The sequence below is a fragment of the Vigna umbellata genome, chromosome 11 (genome assembly GCF_029865625.1).
Source record: "Vigna umbellata cultivar VRB3 chromosome 11, Vumbellata_1.0, whole genome shotgun sequence".
In the NCBI taxonomy this organism is placed as follows: domain Eukaryota; kingdom Viridiplantae; phylum Streptophyta; class Magnoliopsida; order Fabales; family Fabaceae; genus Vigna; species Vigna umbellata.
In genome coordinates this window covers 14,183,466-14,204,785 of record NC_142175.1, presented here as the reverse complement: position 1 = coordinate 14,204,785, position 21,320 = coordinate 14,183,466, and the positions used below count along the sequence as shown (strand labels likewise).

Here is a 21,320-nt window from a genome sequence, read left to right as displayed (position 1 = left end):
CTAGGTTTACCATGAATATGGTGAAGTAAACCTTGTATGTTTGTTGGGGAATCAATGTAATCTTTTGAAGCTCTCATATATGGAATTTGTGCTTGCATCTTAATCTAAGATTTATGCTTTCTTTCATCATTAGTTAGGGTTTTTCCTCTTTGCTTAATGCTTGTTTTGTTTAACTCATTCAATGCATGATTATTGATTTTGTCGATACGGGAACGTACGGCGAAGTCTAGATCCGGGGAATTTCTCCCAATAAGTATATTTGGTTGCCTTAAGCTCCTGCACTTGATGAACTAATTATTAGGAATGCTAGGAATTGTATGAACTCGTAATTAGGGAGAAGCCTTCTTGAAAGGTACTTTAGAGAGTGGCATTAACAATGATGATTTGAATGTTGAATTCCTAAAATATATGAGAGTGGATAAGATGAAATTGAACCCCAACAACATATTTATATATATCTTTCATTGAAAGTGCGTGTCTTTTTCTTTTGCCATTGATCAACCTCATGCATACATGTTTAATTTCGTCTTTTGCATATTAAAAATCCAATTATTTCGTTCTTAAGTCCTAGCTAATCAACAAATCACATAACTAAACTAGGCCGTGAGTCCTTTGGGAGAACGATACTTGGTCTTACCAAGTTTATTGTTTGAAACGATTCGGTCATACTTGCCGATTGTAAAACAAGTTTGTGACATCATATTTTGGTGTTCATAAATTTGTCCATCAAGTTTTTGGCGTCGTTGTCGGGGACTCTGGTTTAACTGGTTAATTTGTGTGATTATTGATTATCTTTGACTTTAATTTTGAATTTCTGTTTTTATTTTCTGTTTTTATTTTTTCGGTTTTTATTTTATTTGATTTTATTTGATTTTATTTTATTTGATTTGATTTTATTTTATTTTATTTTATTTTATTTTATTTTATCTTATTTGATTTGATTTTATTTTATTTTATTTTATTTTATTTGATTAGATTAGATTTTATTTTATTTTATCTTCTGAATCTATATCATCTCCTATATCTTTTTGTGCTAACAAATATTTTCTAGAGTTTTGTGCCTAATGCTTTCAGGATGCAATTCGGTCAAGAATTTAACTATATGGGCACTCAATTCTACCAAGGTAAACAAAGGAAAGCAAGAGATATCATCTTTCAGGCAAGGCATGGAGGAATCACTGGGGCATGCATGGGATAGGTATAAAAGCTTATTAAGAAAGACACCCACGCATAACTTTGATGATGTGCAAGTAGTCCTAACCTTCCTTGGAGGTCTTGGTTCACAAACCAAGATGATGCTTGACGCCTCAGCAGGAGGAAATATCAAATGGAAAACTCCAGAGGAAGCTACAGAAATCATTGACAATATGGCTACTAGTGATAATGAGCTGAACAGTGAAAGAGGAGCTCCTATTCAACAAAAAGGAGTTCTACAATTGCAATCCAATGATGCCTTGCTAGCTCAGAACAAGATACTAACTCAACAATTGGAGAATCTCACAAAGATACTTGCACAACTGCCAAAAGAGTTAAAGACTGTTGCACAGGTTCAACCACAGATGTGTGAATTGTGTGGAGGCGACCATATTAATGGTCAATGTGCCTTTCCAGTAGAAGCCGTAGAGGATGTAAACTACATGACCAATCAATACTGTCAAGGGAACTATAATCAAGGGTGGAAACCACACTCAAGTATTGGTCAAGGACAAAGTAGGCAAGCTGGACAATCAGGGCCATTTCACAAGCAACAACAGCAACCTACCTTATGGCAACAAATGTCTACACTTAATGAAAGATCAACAAGGTTGGAAGGAATTCTTCAGCAATTCATACAGAAAACTGAATCTTCTCAAAAGAGCACTGAAGCCGCTATTAAGAACTTGGAGATTCAAATGGGTCAGATTACCAAGCATTTGGAAGAAAGGCCTGACAAAAATTTTGGGGCTAATACTGAGGTTAACCCCAGGGAAGAGTGTGAAGTGCTAGTGAGTGTAAATGTTGAAAAAGTTGAGTTGGAAAAAGAAGAGAGAGAAGAGAGAAAAGAGAGAGAAGAGAAAGAAGAAGAGAAAATTTGTGTGAAGATTGAGAAAGCGAGTAGAAAAAGAAAAGAAAAAAAGAAAGTGAGAGAAAAGAAAAAGAGGACGAGAAAAAAAAAGAAAGAATCATATGAAAAACCTCTTCCTCATCCAAAGAAGTATCATAGGAAGGAAAAGAAATTTAAGTGCCTCATGGAAATCTTCAAGAAATTGGAGATTAAAGTTCCTATGATTAAGACATTGCAACAGGTTCTGGTTTGATCAAATTCTGAAGAAGTTCAGTAGAAAGAAGAAAAAGAAGGTGGAACATGAGCTTTATTGGGTCAAGCTAGTGACGTTAAAGAGCGCTTGCTGGGAGGCAACCCAGTGATTTAAGAACTTTTAATTTTTTGTTTGGTGAAGTAATTTTGAACTTTTGGGTATTTTGTTTTTGTTATAAGTTTGTTACAGGGTTTACATCTACTGATGGATGTAAGGCGAAAGAGTATCTACTGAAGGATACTATGTTTGTATACACCTACTGATGGGTGTTGGTAAGAAAGATTTGCATCTACTGAAGGGTGCTGGAGGATTTTGGGTCAGGCTCGTGACGTTAAACAAGCGCTACTGGGAGGCAACCCAGTTGATTGATTTTTTGTTTATTTTAGCTAGGGTTTGCATAAGCATTTTAAACATTGAATTGCAGGGAACCAGTGAGGGGCATGTATGGGAGGCACGTAGGTTAAGAAAAGAAGGAGAAGAGCACATCACGAAAGTGCCGCTGAGCGGTACTCTCGCAGATGGGCTTTAGTTCCCCTTAGTGGGGCCGAGCCCATTAGGGTATTTTTAAACCCTAAGCTGCGAAATTTCTCATACTTTCAAGCTCTTCTCTGCAAAACACTCCCACATACCTTCTCTAAGGTTTTCCACACTTTTCACTCTTCCCTCTTAAGAAAATTTCTCTTCCACTCACTTTTTCACTAGTGTGCTATCAAAGTTTGGGTTGGAAGAGAGCATTCTAGCTTGGAAGCATACTCATTGCATTTAGTATCTCCACCCAAGTAACTAAAATGCATTTCATTCATTCTTGGGTTCTTGAATTGGATGTGATTGTCAAAGCATGAATATTTAGGGGTTTTGATTTCTATGCATGATTTGATGATATATTTGATGTTTGAACCGATTAAACTGCATGATTATGAACTGGAAAAACTGAAAATTGCATTTGGGTGGAGTTAGGACAGCTTTAAAACAAGATTTTCAAAAATCTGCAGAGTTACTTGGTGGACAAATTTATGAACACCAAATTATGATGTCACAAACTTGTTTTCAATCGGCAAGTATGACATAATCGTTCAAGTAATAAACTTGGTTAGACCAAGTATCGTTCTTCCCAAGGACTCACGACCTAGTTTAGTTATGTGGTTTCTTGATTAACTTACAAACGAAATATTTGGGGTTTAAGATGCAAGACAGAAAATAAACATGTATGCATGAATTTTTGATCAATGGCAAAAAGCAAAAGATAAACACTTTCAATGAAATATAGATATGAATATGTTGTTGGGGGTCAATTTCATTATCCACTCTCATATATTTTAGGAATTCAACAGTCAAATCATCATTGTTAATGCCACTCTCTAATGTACCTTTCCAGAAGGCTTGTCCCTAATCACGAGTTCATACAATTCCTAGCATTCCTAATGATCAGTTCATAAGTGCAGGAGCTTAATGACAACCAATATAAAATTGGGAGAAATTCCCCGGATCTAGACTTCCCCGTACGTGCCCGTATCGACAAAACCAATAATCATGCATCGAATGAGTTAAACAATGCAAGCATTAAGCAAAGAGGAAAAACCCTAACTAATGATGAAAAGAAAGCATAAGTCTTAATTAAAAGATGTAAAAACAGATTCCATATATGAGAGTTTCACAAGATTACATTGATTCCCCAACAAACATACAGAGTTTAGTTCACCATATTCATGGTGAACCTAGATGAATTACAATGAAAGAATGAAAGAATAACCCTAAAAAGGTGAAGAGGAAGCCTCAGCATCCAAGATCCTCCTTCAAAGGGGTGGAAGAGAGAGTGTTTGCTTCGTTCCAGCCAGAGATGCCTAACCTAGGAAACCCTAAAGCTTATATATCATTCGTAAATTACAAAAAGTCAAGTCCAAGCCCATTAAAATGCCGCTCAGCGGTAAAATACCGCTCATCGGTGAGTGCGTGACTGTTTGCTCCCCTCAGCGGCCATTTTGCCCCTCAGCGGACCTCCCGCAAGCTCCTGAGTGCCGCTCAGCGGTAAACTGCCGCTGAGCGGTGACTTCGGCTTCTCCTTTTTGCACTTTTTGTTGTCTTTTCTGATTTCAACTCTCTCCTTCACTTCTTTCACCAAATTCACCTTAAAAACCTGCACAAAAACACTGAAATCAAGCATAACCTGTCCAGCTCTCTTATTTCTAAAAACATGAGGAAAAGCATGATTTCAAGCTAGTTTCTAAGTGTAAAGGTTGCTTTTAGTGTCAATTTTAATCATGAAAATAACAGTTTTCAACTGTTATCACAACCCCAAACTTAAAACTTTGCTTGTCCTCAAGCAAATAAGATGTAACTCTATCTTTAAAACAATTCATATGATGATTCACTTCATTCAAAAATCTTCTTTTCAAGATAAGCAAAAACTTCACTCAAACTTATGACCAAGAGTTCGATCAAGATGTGCACATGCTTTAGTATTCACAAAGTCATTTAAATTCCAACAAATGCTTTTTCATGAATGATCAATCAATTAAACATGGATGTTCATGTGTTCATGTGATATTTCCTCACTCAGTCAAGTGTTTCACTCACACTCAAGTGTATAAGAGATGATCACTCATTCACTCTACTATCACAATGTTACATGAATTAACTTTGCCTTTCATTTACCACAATCAAAAACATTCACAAGCATGCATCATCACAAGGACTTTTCTATGGCTTATAATGTGGCTGGGCTAACAAGAAAATTGGTTTTTCTGGATCACAAAATCCTTGAGTTAATAGAATCATAACTACACAATCATCTTATTCATTCCCAACTTTCTTTTGCCTTTGCATTGAGCTTTGCTTCTTTTTCTTTTTTTCTTTTTCTTTGCATGTTCTTCTCCTTCAATGTTCAAAATGCTTATGCAAACCCTAACTAAACTAAATCAACAAAAATATTCAATCAACTGGGTTGCCTCCCAGGTAGCGCTTGTTTAACGTCACGAGCCTGACCCAAAATCCACCAACACCCTTCAGTAGGTGCAAAATTTTCTTACCAACACCCATCAGTAGGTGTTACAGCCATTGTATCTTCAGTAGATACTTAACCACCTAGCATCCTTCAGTAGATGCTATATCCAACAAAATAAATACAAAAATAATGTTCACAAATTAAAAATTACAAAACCAAATCAAAAGTTTTTAAATTCACTGGTTGCCTCCCAGCAAGCGCTCTTTTAATGTCATTAGCTTGACCCAATAAGCTCAAGTTCCTTCTTCTTTTTTTCTTTCTACTGAACTTCTTCAGAAATTTGATCAAACCAGGAACTGTTGATGGACAAATTTATGAAACCAAATTATGATGTCACAAACTTGTTTTCAATCGACAAGTATGACCGAATCGTTCAAGTAATAAAACTTGGTAAGACCAAGTATCGTTCTTCCCAAAGGACTCACGGCCTAGTTTAGTTATGTGATTTCTTAATTAACTAAGACTTACAAACGAATTAATTGGGGTTAAAAATGCAAGACAGAAAATAAACATGTATGCATGAATTGTGATCAATGGCAAAAAGCAAAAGATAAACACTTTCAATGAAATTTATGTATGGATATGTTGGGGGTTCAATTTCTTCTATCCACTCTCATATATTTTAGGAATTCAACGATCAAATCACCATTGTTAATGCACTCTCTAATGTACCTTTCCAGAAGGCTTCTCCCTAATCACGAGTTCATACAATTCCTAGCATTCCTAATGATTAGTTCATAAGTACAGGAGCTTACCGACAACCAATATAAAATTGGGAGAAATTCCCCGGATCTAGACTTCCCCGTACGTTCCCGTATCGACAAAACCATAATCATGCATCGAATGAGTTAAACCATGCAAGCATTAAACAAAGAGGAAAAACCTAACTAATGATGAAAGAAAGCATAAGTCTTAATTAAAAGATGTAAAAACAGATTCCATATATGAGAGTTTCACAAGACTACATTGATTCCCCAACAACAATAAAGAGGTTAGTTCACCATATTCATGGTGAACCTAGATGAATTACAATGAAAGAATGAAAGAATAAACCCTAAAAAGGTGAAGCGGAAGCCTCAGCATCCAAGATCCTCCTCAAAGGGGTGGTAGAGAGAGTGTTTGCCTCGTTCAGCCAGAGATGCCTAACCCTAGGAAACCCTAAAGCTTATGTATCATTCGTAAATTACAAAAAGTCAAGTCAAGCCCATTAAAGTGCCGCTCAGCGGTAATTACCGCTCAGCGGTGATTGCGTGACTTGTTTTCTCCCCTCAGCGGCCATTTTGCCCCTCAGCGGATCTCCCGTGACTTCCAGAGTACCGCTCAGCGGTAAAATACCGCTCAGCGGTGAGTGCGTGACTTGTTTTCTCCCCTCAGCGGCCATTTTGCCCCTCAGCGAACTCCCGCAAACTCCTGAGTGCCGCTCAGCGGTAAACTGCCGCTGAGCGGTGACTTCGGGCTTCTCCTTTTGCACTTTTATTGTCTTTTCTGATTTCATCTCTCTCCTTCTTCACTTCTTTTACCAATTCACCTTAAAACCTGCACAAAAACACTGAAATCAAGCATAAACCTGTCCAGCTCTCTTATTTCCAAAAATATACAGAAAAGCATGATTTCAAGCTAGTTTCTAAGTGTAAAGGTGCTTTTAGTGTCAATTTAATCATGAAATAACAGTTTTCAACTGTTATCACAACCCAAACTTAAAACTTTGCTTGTCCTCAAGCAAATAAGATGTACTCTATTTTAAAACAATTTATATGATGATTCACTTCATTCAAAAAATCTTCTTTTCAAGATAAGCAAAACTTCACTCAAACTATGACCAAGAGTTCGATCAAGATGTGCACATGCTTTAGTATTCACAAAGTCATTTAAATTCCAACAAATGCTATTTCATGAATGATCAATCAATTAAAACATGGATGTTCATGTGTTCATGTGATATTTCCTCACTCAGTCAGTGTTTCACTCACACTCAAGTGTATAAGAGATGATCACTCATTCACTCTACTATCACAATGTTACATGAATTAACTTTGCCTTTCATTTTACCACAATCAAAAAACATTCACAAGCATGCACATCATCACAAGGACTTTTCTATGGCTTATAATGTGGCTGGGCTAACAAGAAAATTGGTTTTTCTGGATCACAAAATCCTTGAGTTAATAGAATCATAACTACACAATCATCTTATTCATTCCCAACTTCTTTTGCCTTTGCATTGAGCTTTGCTTCTTTTTCTTTTCTTTCTTTTTCTTTGCATGTTCTTCTCCTTCAATGTTCAAAATGCTTATGCAAACCCTAACTAAAACAAATCAACAAAAATATTCAATCAACTGGGTTGCCTCCCAGGTAGCGCTTTTTAACGTCACGAGCCTGACCCAAATCCACAACACCCTTCAGTAGGTGCAAAATTTTCTTACCAACACCCATCAGTAGGTGTTACAGCCATTGTATCCTTCAGTAGATACTTAACCACCTAGCATCCTTCAGTAGATGCTATATCCAACAAAATAAATACAAAAATAATGTTCACAAATTAAAAATTACAAAACCAAATCAAAAGTTTTTAAATTCACTGGGTTGCCTCCCAGCAAGCGCTCTTTTAATGTCATTAGCTTGACCCAATAAAGCTCAAGTTCCTTCTTCTTTTTCTTCTTTCTACTGAACTTCTTCAGAAATTTGATCAAACCAGGAACCTGTTGATGGACAAATTTATGAACACCAAATTATGATGTCACAAACTTGTTTTCAATCGACAAGTATGACCGAATCGTTCAAGTAATAAAACTTGGTAAGACCAAGTATCGTTCTTCCCAAAGGACTCACGGCCTAGTTTAGTTATGTGATTTCTTAATTAACTAAGACTTACAAAACGAATTAATTGGGGTTTAAAATGCAAGACAGAAAAAAACATGTATGCATGAATTGTGATCAATGGCAAAAAGCAAAAGATAAACACTTTCAATGAAATTTATGTATGGATATGTTGTGGGGTTCAATTTCTTCTTATCCACTCTCATATATTTTAGGAATTCAACGATCAAATCACCATTGTTAATGCCACTCTCTAATGTACCTTTCCAGAAGGCTTCTCCCTAATCACGAGTTCATACAATTCCTAGCATTCCTAATGATTAGTTCATAAGTACAGGAGCTTACGACAACCAATATAAAATTGGGAGAAATTCCCCGGATCTAGACTTCCCCGTACGTTCCCGTATCGACAAAACCAATAATCATGCATCGAATGAGTTAAACCATGCAAGCATTAAACAAAGAGGAAAAACCCTAACTAATGATGAAAGAAAGCATAAGTCTTAATTAAAAGATGTAAAAACAGATTCCATATATGAGAGTTTCACAAGACTACATTGATTCCCAACAAACATAAAGAGGTTAGTTCACCATATTCATGGTGAACCTAGATGAATTACAATGAAAGAATGAAAGAATAAACCCTAAAAAGGTGAAGCGGAAGCCTCAGCATCCAAGATCCTCCTTCAAAGGGGTGGTAGAGAGAGTGTTTGCCTCGTTCCAGCCAGAGATGCCTAACCCTAGGAAACCCTAAAGCTTATGTATCATTCGTAAATTACAAAAAGTCAAGTCCAAGCCCATTAAAGTGCCGCGCTCAGCGGTAAATTACCGCTCAGCGGTGATTGCGTGACTTGTTTTCTCCCTCAGCGGCCATTTTGCCCCTCAGCGGATCTCCCGTGACTTCCAGAGTACGCTCAGCGGTAAAATACCGCTCAGCGGTGAGTGCGTGACTTGTTTTCTCCCCTCAGCGGCCATTTTGCCCCTCAGCGAACCTCCGCAAACTCTGAGTGCCGCTCAGCGGTAAACTGCCGCTGAGCGGTGACTTCGGTCCCTTTTGCACTTTTTATTGTCTTTTCTGATTTCATCTCTCTCCTTCTTCACTTCTTTTACCAAATTCACCTTAAAACCTGCACAAAACACTGAAATCAAGCAAACCTGTCCAGCTCTCTTATTTCCAAAAATATACAGAAAAGCATGATTTCAAGCTAGTTTCTAAGTGTAAAGGTTGCTTTAGTGTCAATTTTAATCATGAAAATAACAGTTTTTCAACTGTTATCACAACCCCAAACTTAAAACTTTGCTTGTCCTCAAGCAAATAAGATGTACCTCTATCTTTAAAACAATTTATATGATGATTCACTTCATTCAAAAATCTTCTTTTCAAGATAAGCAAAAACTTCACTCAAACTTATGACCAAGAGTTCGATCAAGATGTGCACATGCTTTAGATTCACAAAGTCATTTAAATTCCAACAAATGCTATTTTCATGAATGATCAATCAATTAAACATGGATGTTCATGTGTTCATGTGATATTTCCTCACTCAGTCAAGTGTTTCACTCACACTCAAGTGTATAAGAGATGATCACTCATTCACTCTACTATCACAATGTTACATGAATTAACTTTGCCTTTCATTTTACCACAATCAAAAACATTCACAAGCATGCATCATCACAAGGACTTTTCTATGGCTTATAATGTGGCTGGGCTAACAAGAAAATTGGTTTTTCTGGATCACAAAATCCTTGAGTTAATAGAATCATAACTACACAATCATCTCATTCATTCCCAACTTTCTTTTGCCTTTGCATTGAGCTTTGCTTCTTTTTCTTTTCTTTTCTTTTTCTTTGCATATTCTTACTTTTTTTTAACTCTTAGCTCAATGCTTTTCATGTTTTTCCCAACAACCCCAAACTTGAATATTTAACAATACCACACAAGATCTTCTACTTAACTCAAGGTAAAGATTTCAATCAAGGGTTTTCAGTGTATATTCAAGGCTAAGGGTTCAAAAGATAGAACACACAGTGTTCTCTTTTAGTGGGCTGATTTTATGAATTTGGCCAATAAAAAGGTTTTCAACAAATGTCCTTGATCACATGATGCAAAACAAGCAATTGATTCAATCATAGAAAACCTGGGCAAAATCATTCATGCTTTCAAAGTAATAACATTCAACAATAACAACTCTGGAGCTCAAAATCTCACATATAAGCTCATTCACATTTGACATACACATCCTGCTTAATTTCACAATCACAATCATGATATCATGCATTTGTTCACAAAGCTTGTGAATCACCTGTATAAGCATTTAATGTGCACATCTATCTCAACATCAATCAATCATAAGCATCATTCAGCATTACTTATCATACAATCACAGTTAATAGCAAACCATCATAACAAACCAGGTTTCAAATAAAGTACATCAGCCCTAATCTAAAAACAGAAAATACTTACAAAACTCTGGGTTGCCTCCCAGTGAGCGCTTGTTTAACGTCACGAGCTTGACCCAAACTTTCAAGGATCAACCAACAACATCATTGTGGAAAATTGTTGCACCTCTCCCCCTAGATAAGGTTTGAGACGTTGACCATTCACCACCCAACTCTTTTGTGGATCAGCAGCAACTGGATTAAATATTTCAATTGCTCACTACAAGAAAAATTGGAATTACATACTGCTAAAATCCGTATGTAACATTCAAAATCCGTATATAATGATTAATTACATACGAAATACATACGGACAAAAATCCGTATATAATATACTCGTAGCTAAGTTATATACGGATATGTAAATTATATACGGATAAATCCGTATATAATATCCGTATATAAGTACATATATAATTACATATGTAATTACATACGGATAAATCCGTATGTAACATATGGATAGAGAAAAAAAAATAATTCCTTTATTTGTAAAGATCAGGGAGCCTTAAAACAAAAAAACTTATAAATACAATATAATATTATATAAGTATATTGTCATTAGTTTCAACTTTCAATAAAATGAGTGAATAATTATGATTGACAATAGAACTACGAGCCTTAAAACAAACAAAGAAACTTATAAATACAATATAATATTATATAAGGTTATTGTCATTAGTTTCAACTTTCAATAAAATGAGTGAATAACTATGATTGACAATAGGAGGGGCAACGTCTTCTTGTAAAACCAGAATATAGAACCTATTACTATGAAGGCACAATTGCAAGTGTCGTAGCAGTTTTTGTAGCCACATCTAAACTGGGTTGTTTCTGTCTACTTTAAAAACACTTCTTCGGAAGTCCATGTCCTTAAATCTCTCCTAACAAGCATGGTCCTTCTCAGCATTTCCACCTGCAAAAAAAGCACCCCAATAACATTAATCTTTTTCTCTCCACATTAATTAAATAAAATATATAATTAAAAAGGTATATTATCTTCAAATTTAAAACCTAAAGAACAAACTTTTTTTGTCAAAATACTAGAAATAGTGATAAGGATAAAAAAGAAGATAGAAAAGAAGTTAAATTGAAAATAAGTTTATTGACTTTTCTTGAAATTAGTGAATGACTGAAGCATTGAAGACAGCGTGTATTTATCTCTTTAAGGGTTATTTATGATGATGGGTTCTTAGCAGAAGCTAGAACTTTATCTTTGTCTAGCAGCAAAATTATTTTAGATTCATAATACTAACTAACCAAAAGATGGCATAATTGTAACATAAGAAATCAATATAGCATGGCACAACATAAACTAAACAGCATATTGATTTAGGTAAATCCCGAGACTCAAATCCCCAAGAGAAATCCCCATACTCAAATCAAGATTATGGCAAGTGCATGCTTAAATTTAAAGTCAACTTTCATGAATCAATGTTCTCCAAAATTGCTCTCCACTTTTTCTTCATCATACTTGACAGAAGACTTAGTATAAAATCGACACAGAAAATACAAAATGAAGAACCCTTTTGGATTAAACTCCTTATTACTCCACACAATTTCATTCATATAAGGACAATACATTCAGTATCCTAATAAATGACTATTGTAGACCTTTATGTTTGGATAACCTTGTCAGTTGGCACACAAATTCATGAAACCTTATCATGGTAGGATAAAAAATAAGTAATTATAGATCTACTTGATTTTTATATAAAAACTTTTAGATAATAATGTTTGATAACTTGCACAGATTTCATATATAAAACCATATTAACTAAGATGAGAAACTAAGAATATAATGAACTAAAGTTAAAGTTTAAATTTGAATAAGGTATAATGCTTGAAATAGAAGTTCTCACGTCTTGCTAATAAATGGTCTTATACTTTGTTCTCCTTGACCACCTTTGTGAAGAGCTAAAGCACTTATGTGAACACAATGTAAAATTCAAGGAAAGAACAATTGATAAGAAACAAAGTAAATTGTACAAACAACTATTGAGGTTGTTCAAACACAATGTTCTAGCTTTTTTATGATCACAATAATGGTCCTTATAATATTCACACAACACAATGAATAACAAGAAATGGTGGTGTAATTCATTTCAAAGACTGGGCTAAGCATGTATGACTGATTAAATGACAAAGGCTTGATGCAGAAAGTCTAGAATATGTATACTCCTTGATAAGCAATTTGTAAACCACAAATTCCACCAAGGCTTGTGGTATGCCCCAACCTTTGATTTCAGTAGCCACTTCCATTAACTGTGCCAATGATTTACCAAAACAACAGCATCTAGCCAAACCTAGTTTCTCTGATTACATATATCAGAAGACTAAGATGAACCCAGAAGTCAATTTTGTTCAAAAGATCTAAAGATGAAAGCAATACATATTAGTGTTAAATATTTAACAAGTGAAATAATCTTATGAAAAAACAAAGAAAAAATCCAAATGTTCGCTCGAAAGAACGTATGCAAGTTTTTTTCCAACACAAACGACAAAAGTTTTTGAAAGTCAAGATTGAAGAACTATACCATGTTGACTATAGATGTGCTTTCCATTTAACCATTCCCATAGCCATTCCTAAACCCTGGAAAACCTAAAAAGCCATAAATTTGAATCAATTACAACCATCAAAACACATTAAAGACATGACCACGAAAAAACCAAAAGCAAGTGAGCAAATTGGAAACCAAATATTATTGGAGCGCAAAACCAAAGAAAGAAAAAAGGGTTAGATAGATGAAACCCTAGATTTTGGGGGTGGAAGTGGGAAGAAAGATTTGCACCTTGCGAAAGAAAACCCTAGATTAGATAAATTTAGGATAAGAAGGTTAGGGCTTGAAGGAAGAAGATTAGGAACTTACTGAAGAGTCACCGCCGATAGTGAACGACGACGGCAGTGAGTGATAGCCACACTAACGAAATGCCGGTGTGAGAGTTGAAGTGGAAGGGTTCTGAGTTGTGGGAGGAAGAGGGAGAAACGCGATTTTGACAGTGGGAGAGTGCAAATGAGAGGTTGTGTGAGGAAGAGGAAAAAAAATGCGAGTGATTTCAAGAGAGGGGAAAATGGAAGTGGAAGGGTTCTGTGAGTTGTTGTGGGAGGAAGAGGGAGAAACGCGATTTTGACGGTGGGAGACTGCAAGTGAGAGGTTCTGTGAGGAAGAGAACGCGAGCGATTTCCAGAAAGAGGGGAAAATGCGAGTGATTTCGAGAGTGTTAGGTTAAAGAAAAAATTAATTTTAATTTTTAATCATTAGATACAAATCTTATATACGGAAAATAAGAGGCAAAGATGTTTCCTATTACATACGGATTTTTTTTTTGTATCTAACTCAATTTTTAATATCCGTATATAATATCTGTATATAATAAGTTTTTTATATACAGATTTAAATCCGTATATAATAATATGTAGATAAATAACTATTTTCTTGTAGTGGCTCCATGCGGATGCACTTCTTTTATCACATATGGTCCTGACCATTTTGACTTCAGCTTCCCAGGAAATATCTTCAATCTTGAATTGAACAATAATACCTGTTGTCCTGGATTGAAAACTCTATTCACCAACTTTCTGTCATGATAAAATTTAATTTTGTCTTTGTAAGCCTTGGATGAATCATATGCATGTAATCGCATTTCTTCAAGCTCCAAAATCTGCCGTCTGCGTGTGCATTTAGTTTCATAAGGATCGAAATTCAAGAATTTCAAAGCCCATAATGCTTTATGCTCCAATTCTACAGGCAAATGGCATGCTTTCCCATAGACTAATTGGAATGGTGATAATCCCATAGACGTCTTCATTGCTGTCCTATAAGCCCAAAGAGCATCATCCAATTTGAGAGACCAATCCTTTCTTGATGAAGTCACTGTTTTTTCCAGGATCCGTTTTATCTCCCTGTTAGATACCTCAGCTTGTCCATTGGTTTGCGGATGATAAGGTGCAGCTACCTTATGTTTTACTCCATAGTGTTTGATACGCGGGGACCAAGGCTAATTAGTTTAGTATAGTATTTCTTTTACTTTTATTAAAAACATGTGTAAAAGGTGTTAGGCATGTGCTAGATAGGAGGGACTTTTAGTCCTATATATAGACATGCCACCACCTCTTGTAAGGGACTTTTGAGAATAATGAATTAAACTTTCTGTAGAGAGAACTCCAGAATTTAATTCCCTTGAAAGTCAAGGTTAGAGAATCCCAAAGGATCTCCTCTAGCCACCTTCCATTCACACTTCATCTTTCATTTTCCATTTACATTCCAGAACTCTCTTACCTCCACGTAATCATTGGTTTCTCCACTCTGCTCCAGCCGCGTGGATTGACTACTCCATCGCTGCCACGCGAGCTTAGTCATCGCGAGTTTCCATCAGCACAACACTGCATCTTCATTTCGCGAATCTTCATCTACTTCACTCTCGAGAGAGAGCTCTTCCACCACGAACCACACTGTCATCGTAGAACCTCACCTTTCTCGCCGATTAAATCACTTCTCCACCGTTCAAAGCCGCTTCCGCCTCAAACCCTAGGTTTTCACCGATTAATCATCCAAACCTAGGGTTCTTAGTTCTTCTGCTGTTTCCGCTGTTTCTTTTGCTTCTTCTGCTTCTTTTCGCTGCGCATCGATGTCAAGGAGGCCTCGAGGAGTCCAGATCTCTCAAGTTTCGTTTTCTCCTCGGAGCGTCGCCTATCATGTGGTATTCAGAGCCTAGGTTAGGCGCGTCCGCTTGAGCTAAGTATCTCGTTTCTCTCTGATCTGAGTTACTCTTCGTCGATTCTCAAATTTTTCTGTCTCGATCTGTTCTCTGTTCTTGAGATTCAATCTGTGCGTTTGGTTTTTTTCAAATTATTCGTGTTGTTCATTATGATTCCTTCTCTGTCTTGTGTTGATTCATGTGTTTTTGGTCTTGATCTGTTCATTAGGTTTCTGCTTGAGTCATTTCTTGTATGCTAACCTTGTTTTGGTTGTGTCTTTCATCATCTTAATCGGTCCAAAATTTTGTTGAGTCATTTTCATTGCTGAATCATATTCTGTCATGTTTACAGTCATGTTTAATTGCTTAAAATGTCATAAATTTTGTGTTCAAAGCTGTGTTGAGTTTTTTTTCTGAGATTCTGGAATATATGATCAGTGGCTATACACCATATGAGCTATGATACATTCATTGTGAGCTCGGGTGCATGCAAAAGTGACCGTAATCTCAGATTTAACGTACTGTTGAGGTGTATTTTGATTTGCGTTTATTGTCATGGCCAATACATATTATTTTGGTGATAAAATGCTTGAATGAGTTCGTATCAGGTGCACATCACTTAAGCCATGAATTGCTGAAGCAAATAGCTTGATGGCACCTTGTGAAAACTCCAGCAGTATCAAATTGCAGTTGGCCGATCTGCATTGTCTTGTTTGAGTCTAAATTTTTGTTTTAAAATCTGTTCTGGCATATAGATCTTGCTGGAAATCTTACATTAACTTCCTCGTGTCGTGTTCAAGTTTCCCATTGTTGTTTTAAAGTCATCAATAATTTGTCCATTGACTCAATGAAACTTAAAACTGGTGGTGTGGTTGACCTGTTTGATTGCATAATTGGCTATTGCAAGTTCAATTTTCGAATTACTATGTTCTGCATCCAATTTTAATGCAAAACAAGTTGGTTTTGAAGTTTTAAACATGTTGAGATAGTTAATTCGAGTTGTATCAGCCTTTGTGCGTTTTTCACCTTTGAAACCACCATTTTAAGTCAAAATTTTTATAAAGCAAGTATAGTGCAGTACTGAAATTTTGATTTGTGTGTTTATGATTCAGTTGGATTGTAGTAAGAGCTAGGGTCTGTTGAATGAAATCGAAACAGGTGAAAAAGAATATCTATACAAGTTTAAAAAGCATTCAGACCTTGTACAATCCAAATAAGTGAAGCTCCAAAATCAGAAACTGAAAACATTATCAATTATGAACTAATTTTGTTGGGGCATTGTATCAAACGCATTTGTAAAATTCAGTACTGGAGTCACTTAATTGTTTCTGCTCTAACTTGCTTGTTTGTTCTTCTTGCTTTTAAAATCTGTTCTAGCTGCCAATCATAGGTTCAGTTTGAGTGCTTTCCTTCTTGATAGCTTTGTTTCTTGCTTGTCTTTATTGGTTATCTAGTTTGTCTGCAATGCATGTGAAATCTATTCTGCCAATCTTTAATTGAAGCTTTTAATTGCTTATTTCATCTGGTCTAGAGTTTCCTTCTGAGTTAGAGTCTGCTCTGCTGTTTGAGTGGTTGTACTGTTTGTCCATCACTTCGTTTTAGCCTAGCCATTTTCCTGATTGAAAAATCTGTTTCCATTCTGGGTTTTGCTTTTGGGATTTGAAAGAAGGTAAGTGTGAATGGTAGCATATTAGGTGGTGGTGATCCACAGGATTCTCTGGCCTAGACTGAAAATTTCTCTTTTAAACTTTTCATTTGAGTGTTTTAAATTTTTAAAGAGAAACCTCAGTGCTGTGAGCTTTGTAAGGCTAATTTAGCCTAAATTCCTTGGCATTTGCATGAGAGTTCAGTTTCAATTAACCATTTGTTGACTGTGTTCATTGTGCAGGAAAAGAAATTGGAGTAATTACCTTGGATCAGCTGTGCTTTATTTCAACTGCAATCACTGTTGTTTTCAGTTGATTACTGATTGCCTGGTGATGCTATTTGTGCTTGTGAATGTTAAACTGTCATTGCACTCATTTTAGTTTCAAACATTGCCTGCTGAATTCATTGATATACTCACTGTTTTGCAAATGAATTGTTGATTTCATGGTTTAATTGGACATGTTGAATGCTGATTTTGATTTGATAAGACCTATGGGAACTTGGTAAATGCATAGGATTTGCAAATAATGTGCTGATTGTTTTATGAGCATTTCTGGAAGTGCAACAATACTGCTTTAAAACTGCCAATTCCTGATTTGCCTCACATTACTCTTTGTCCATTCATTTGATTAGCATGGTCCACTGATTTCTGAATTAGTTTAGGACATTGTTCTTGACTAGTTGGTCCATTGTTTCTGTCCAGTGTAATTCACTAATTTTTCTGAAAATGCTGCTCTTGTCATAATCAATTGTGCATCGAACTGTTTTAATTGCCAATGCATCCTCCCGTTTTAGGAAGTGATTAAAGCACCTAAATTTCTAGTTTTAACTTGGTGATTGAATTAATTAGATGGTTAAATTCTGCATTGAATTATATCCAATCTGAAGTTAATTCACTGTCCATTTGCACTTGCTGGATTTTGTTGAGATTTATGTGTGCAGAGCTGATGTGAATGAATCATTAGTTGAGCAGAATATTACTGAAGAAACAGTAGCAGAAAAAAAACCTCAGTGTGGAGCTTGGAACAGGCTAGAAACAACCATTCAAAACAGGGAAGTTGTCTAACTTACCCTTTGTTGTGAATTGCTATTCTGTTTTAGCTTGTAAGTGATGTAAGTGATAATATTGAATGAGTATCCTGCTGATTTTGGTTGAAAATTAACTGTGCAGAATATTTGGAACAGTTTGAGAGCAAATAGGAATTATGCAATGTCTCAATTGCACAAGACCGAGAACGGGAAGGCTCATTTAAGTGTAACTTCCTTCTTCCAATATGTTTGTTAACAGCTCTCTGATCCAGCTTTGTACATTTGTGATTGTAGAGTTGAACCAAGAGCTAGGAGATTCCAACGTTGTCCAGAAGCAACCAAAAAGTGGAGCACTAGATTCTTCATGCGGATTTGAATCAGGACCAGGATTGAAGCATAGCTGTTATTTTTTTTTAATTGTTTCTTCATCTGGTGTTGTAATAGGCTATATTGTTAGTTTTCTTAATTTCATTGTAAAAGGCCATTCAAAGTCCAAGTGTCTTGGAAGAGTCCTTGGTGCTCTTTCAACTCTTGGCAAAACTTTTCTTGTTTGTGTTTAATTTTTAGTGTCTTACGTTTAGGGTGATTTTAGGCTAAAAGGGATTAAACTCTAAGCCTTGTCACATTAGAGTCCGCAAAGTCTCATTTATTAGTGTTTAATTGTTGTGATTGTTTGTGAGTTGTGTCCTTTGATTTTAAAAGTGATTTTAGTTTAAAGGGTAACTAGTAGTAACCTAAGACATTTCTGGCAAGGCAAGACTTGGTACTTAAGCAGTCTTCATGACTCACCTCTCTTACCTGGGACTTGTCTAAGTGTGAATCTTGTATATCTTTTACACTAGAAAACTTTTAGAAACAAAGATGTCTTGTTATCCATATAGGTCTTCTAGGAATTTTAATTTTGATAAGCAACTTAGTTACAAAGGAATCAAAAGAGAACATGATAAAGCTAGAAGGAAGTCTTGTTCATCTTATGAATTTGATAGGATTGAAGATGATTTGTATAAAAAAGCTAGTGAAAATATTCCATTCTTTGGTGATGATATTGGTGCATTAACATACCTAGCTTGGGAAAAGGAAATTAATGACATGCATTCATTCATGGTGAGAAAAAGTAAATATGAATCCTTCTATTCTAAAGATGATGAATCTTATATTCTTAATCTTTACACTTCTAGTTTTAAAAAGCATGCAAGAGAGTGGTGGGATGATAGGCAATATCATGTTAAGATAGGTAGAAAATATCCCATTTATGATTGGAATGAATTGAAAGCTTGTATGAGAAGAAAGTTTGTGCCTCGAGAAATTGAAAAAAACTTAGAACTTATGAGAGAGCTTATTAGAGAAGGTGAGTCATTCATTCAAAATTTAAGTGGGTTCTCCCGTAGGGAAAGTGAGTTTCTAGAAAAACTCAAGAGGCTATGGGAAGAGACAAGCAAACATAGAATTGAGAGGTTAAAAAGAGAAAAACAAAAGCAAGAAGTAAGAGAAAAAAGAGAAATAGAGAGAAGAGAAAAAGAGAGAAGAGAAGAGGAAGAACGAAATAAAAGAAAAGAGGAAGAGAGAAAGAGAAGAGAAGAGGAAGAAAACAAGATAAGAGATGAGGAAGAAAGAGAAGAAGAGAAAAGAAGAGAGAAAGAGAGAAAAGAAACACTTAGAAGAGAAAAGGAAGAAGTTGAAAGGATAGAAATGGAAGAAAAGAAATCAAAGCAACTAAGGGCAACATCTCCTCCTACATTAGAAGTCAAACTCTTAAGGGGAGGTTTTCTATCCTCTCACTCTTATCCATTTATATTTGAATTTTCCAAATTTCACTTTTCTTTCAAAGAATTGGCCACTCCATCTTTAAAAATGTTATCACTTTCAACACATGCAAATTTCCAACTTGGGTTATGGTTACCTTTATGGTTACCAATAACTCAAGATACAAATAAAATTTCAAATGAAGAAAGGTTTCTTTGTTATATTAAAATTAAAAATTTCAAAATTTGGAAACCTTCTTCTACACATATTCTTTTATATATCTTATTGGGTCAAAGAAAACTAATTAGAGATATGTTTGATGCTTATTGCAGATGGATATTTGACCCAGGAGGAACCCTTATGAAGCTAACAAAAATAAGTCTTCAAAAGCACCATCAGATTTGAGGACAAATCCTTTCCAAGGGGGAGGGGATGATACGCGGGGACCAAGGCTAATTAGTTTAGTATAGTATTTCTTTTACTTTTATTAAAAACATGTGTAAAAGGTGTTAGGCATGTGCTAGATAGGAGGGACTTTTAGTCCTATATATAGACATGCCACCACCTCTTGTAAGGGACTTTTGAGAATAATGAATTAAACTTTCTGTAGAGAGAACTCCAGAATTTAATTCCCTTGAAAGTCAGGGTTAGAGAATCCCAAAGGATCTCCTCTAGCCACCTTCCATTCACACTTCATCTTTCATTTTCCATTTACATTCCAGAACTCTCTTACCTCCACGTAATCATTGGTTTCTCCACTCTGCTCCAGCCGCGTGGATTGACTACTCCATCGCTGCCACGCGAGCTTAGTCATCGCGAGTTTCCATCAGCACAACACTGCATCTTCATTTCGCGAATCTTCATCTACTTCACTCTCGAGAGAGAGCTCTTCCACCACGAACCACACTGTCATCGTAGAACCTCACCTTTCTCGCCGATTAAATCACTTCTCCACCGTTCAAAGCCGCTTCCGCCTCAAACCCTAGGTTTTCACCGATTAATCATCCAAACCTAGGGTTCTTAGTTCTTCTGCTGTTTCCGCTGTTTCTTTTGCTTCTTCTGCTTCTTTTCGCTGCGCATCGATGTCAAGGAGGCCTCGAGGAGTCCAGATCTCTCAAGTTTCGTTTTCTCCTCGGAGCGTCGCCTATCAGTGTTTGAGTACTTTCTCTAGCTGATAATTACAAAAATGAGATCCTCCATCACTGATCAACACTCTTGGAGTGCCAAAACGTGAGAATATCTGCCTCTTCAGGAATTTAATTACCGTGCTAGCATCATTTTTAGGACAAGCTAATGCTTCCACCCATTTACTCACATAATCCACTGCTACCAGAATATATTCATTGTTGAAAGATGGAGGGAAGGGTCCAACAAAGTCAATACCCCAACAATCAAAAACCTCCACCTCTAAAATACCTTGTAAAGGCATCTCATGACGTTTAGTGATTGTCCCTGCTCTTTGACATTTGTCACAATTTTTAGCATGATTATGAGCATCTTTAAACAAAGTTGGCCAATAAAATCCTGATTGAAGGACTTTTGCTGCTGTTCTTTCTCCATTAAAATGTCCTCCATAAGGTGAATCATGACAATGCCAGAGAATTCCTTCTGCTTCTTCATTTGTAACACATCTCCTCAGAAGATTA

At 36.0% G+C, this 21,320-nt stretch overlaps 1 protein-coding gene and 1 long non-coding RNA gene across 2 annotated transcripts; one reads left to right on the top strand and one right to left on the bottom strand.

Moving 5' to 3' along the window:
• Positions 1-11,178: 11,178 nt before the first annotated feature.
• Positions 11,179-12,669, bottom strand: LOC148191026 (uncharacterized). Its single transcript, XR_015783082.1, has 2 exons — positions 12,420-12,669; positions 11,179-11,473 (listed from the first exon to the last, which is right to left on the bottom strand). It is a non-coding gene; the product is annotated as an uncharacterized LOC148191026 (long non-coding RNA).
• Positions 12,670-18,659: 5,990 nt separating this feature from the next.
• On the top strand, positions 18,660-20,100 carry LOC148191025 (uncharacterized). The gene has a single exon (XM_088101162.1). It carries the CDS (start codon positions 18,793-18,795, stop codon positions 20,077-20,079), a length of 1,287 nt encoding a protein of 428 aa, XP_087957288.1. The 5' UTR covers positions 18,660-18,792; the 3' UTR covers positions 20,080-20,100.
• The last annotated feature ends 1,220 nt before the right edge of the window (positions 20,101-21,320 follow it).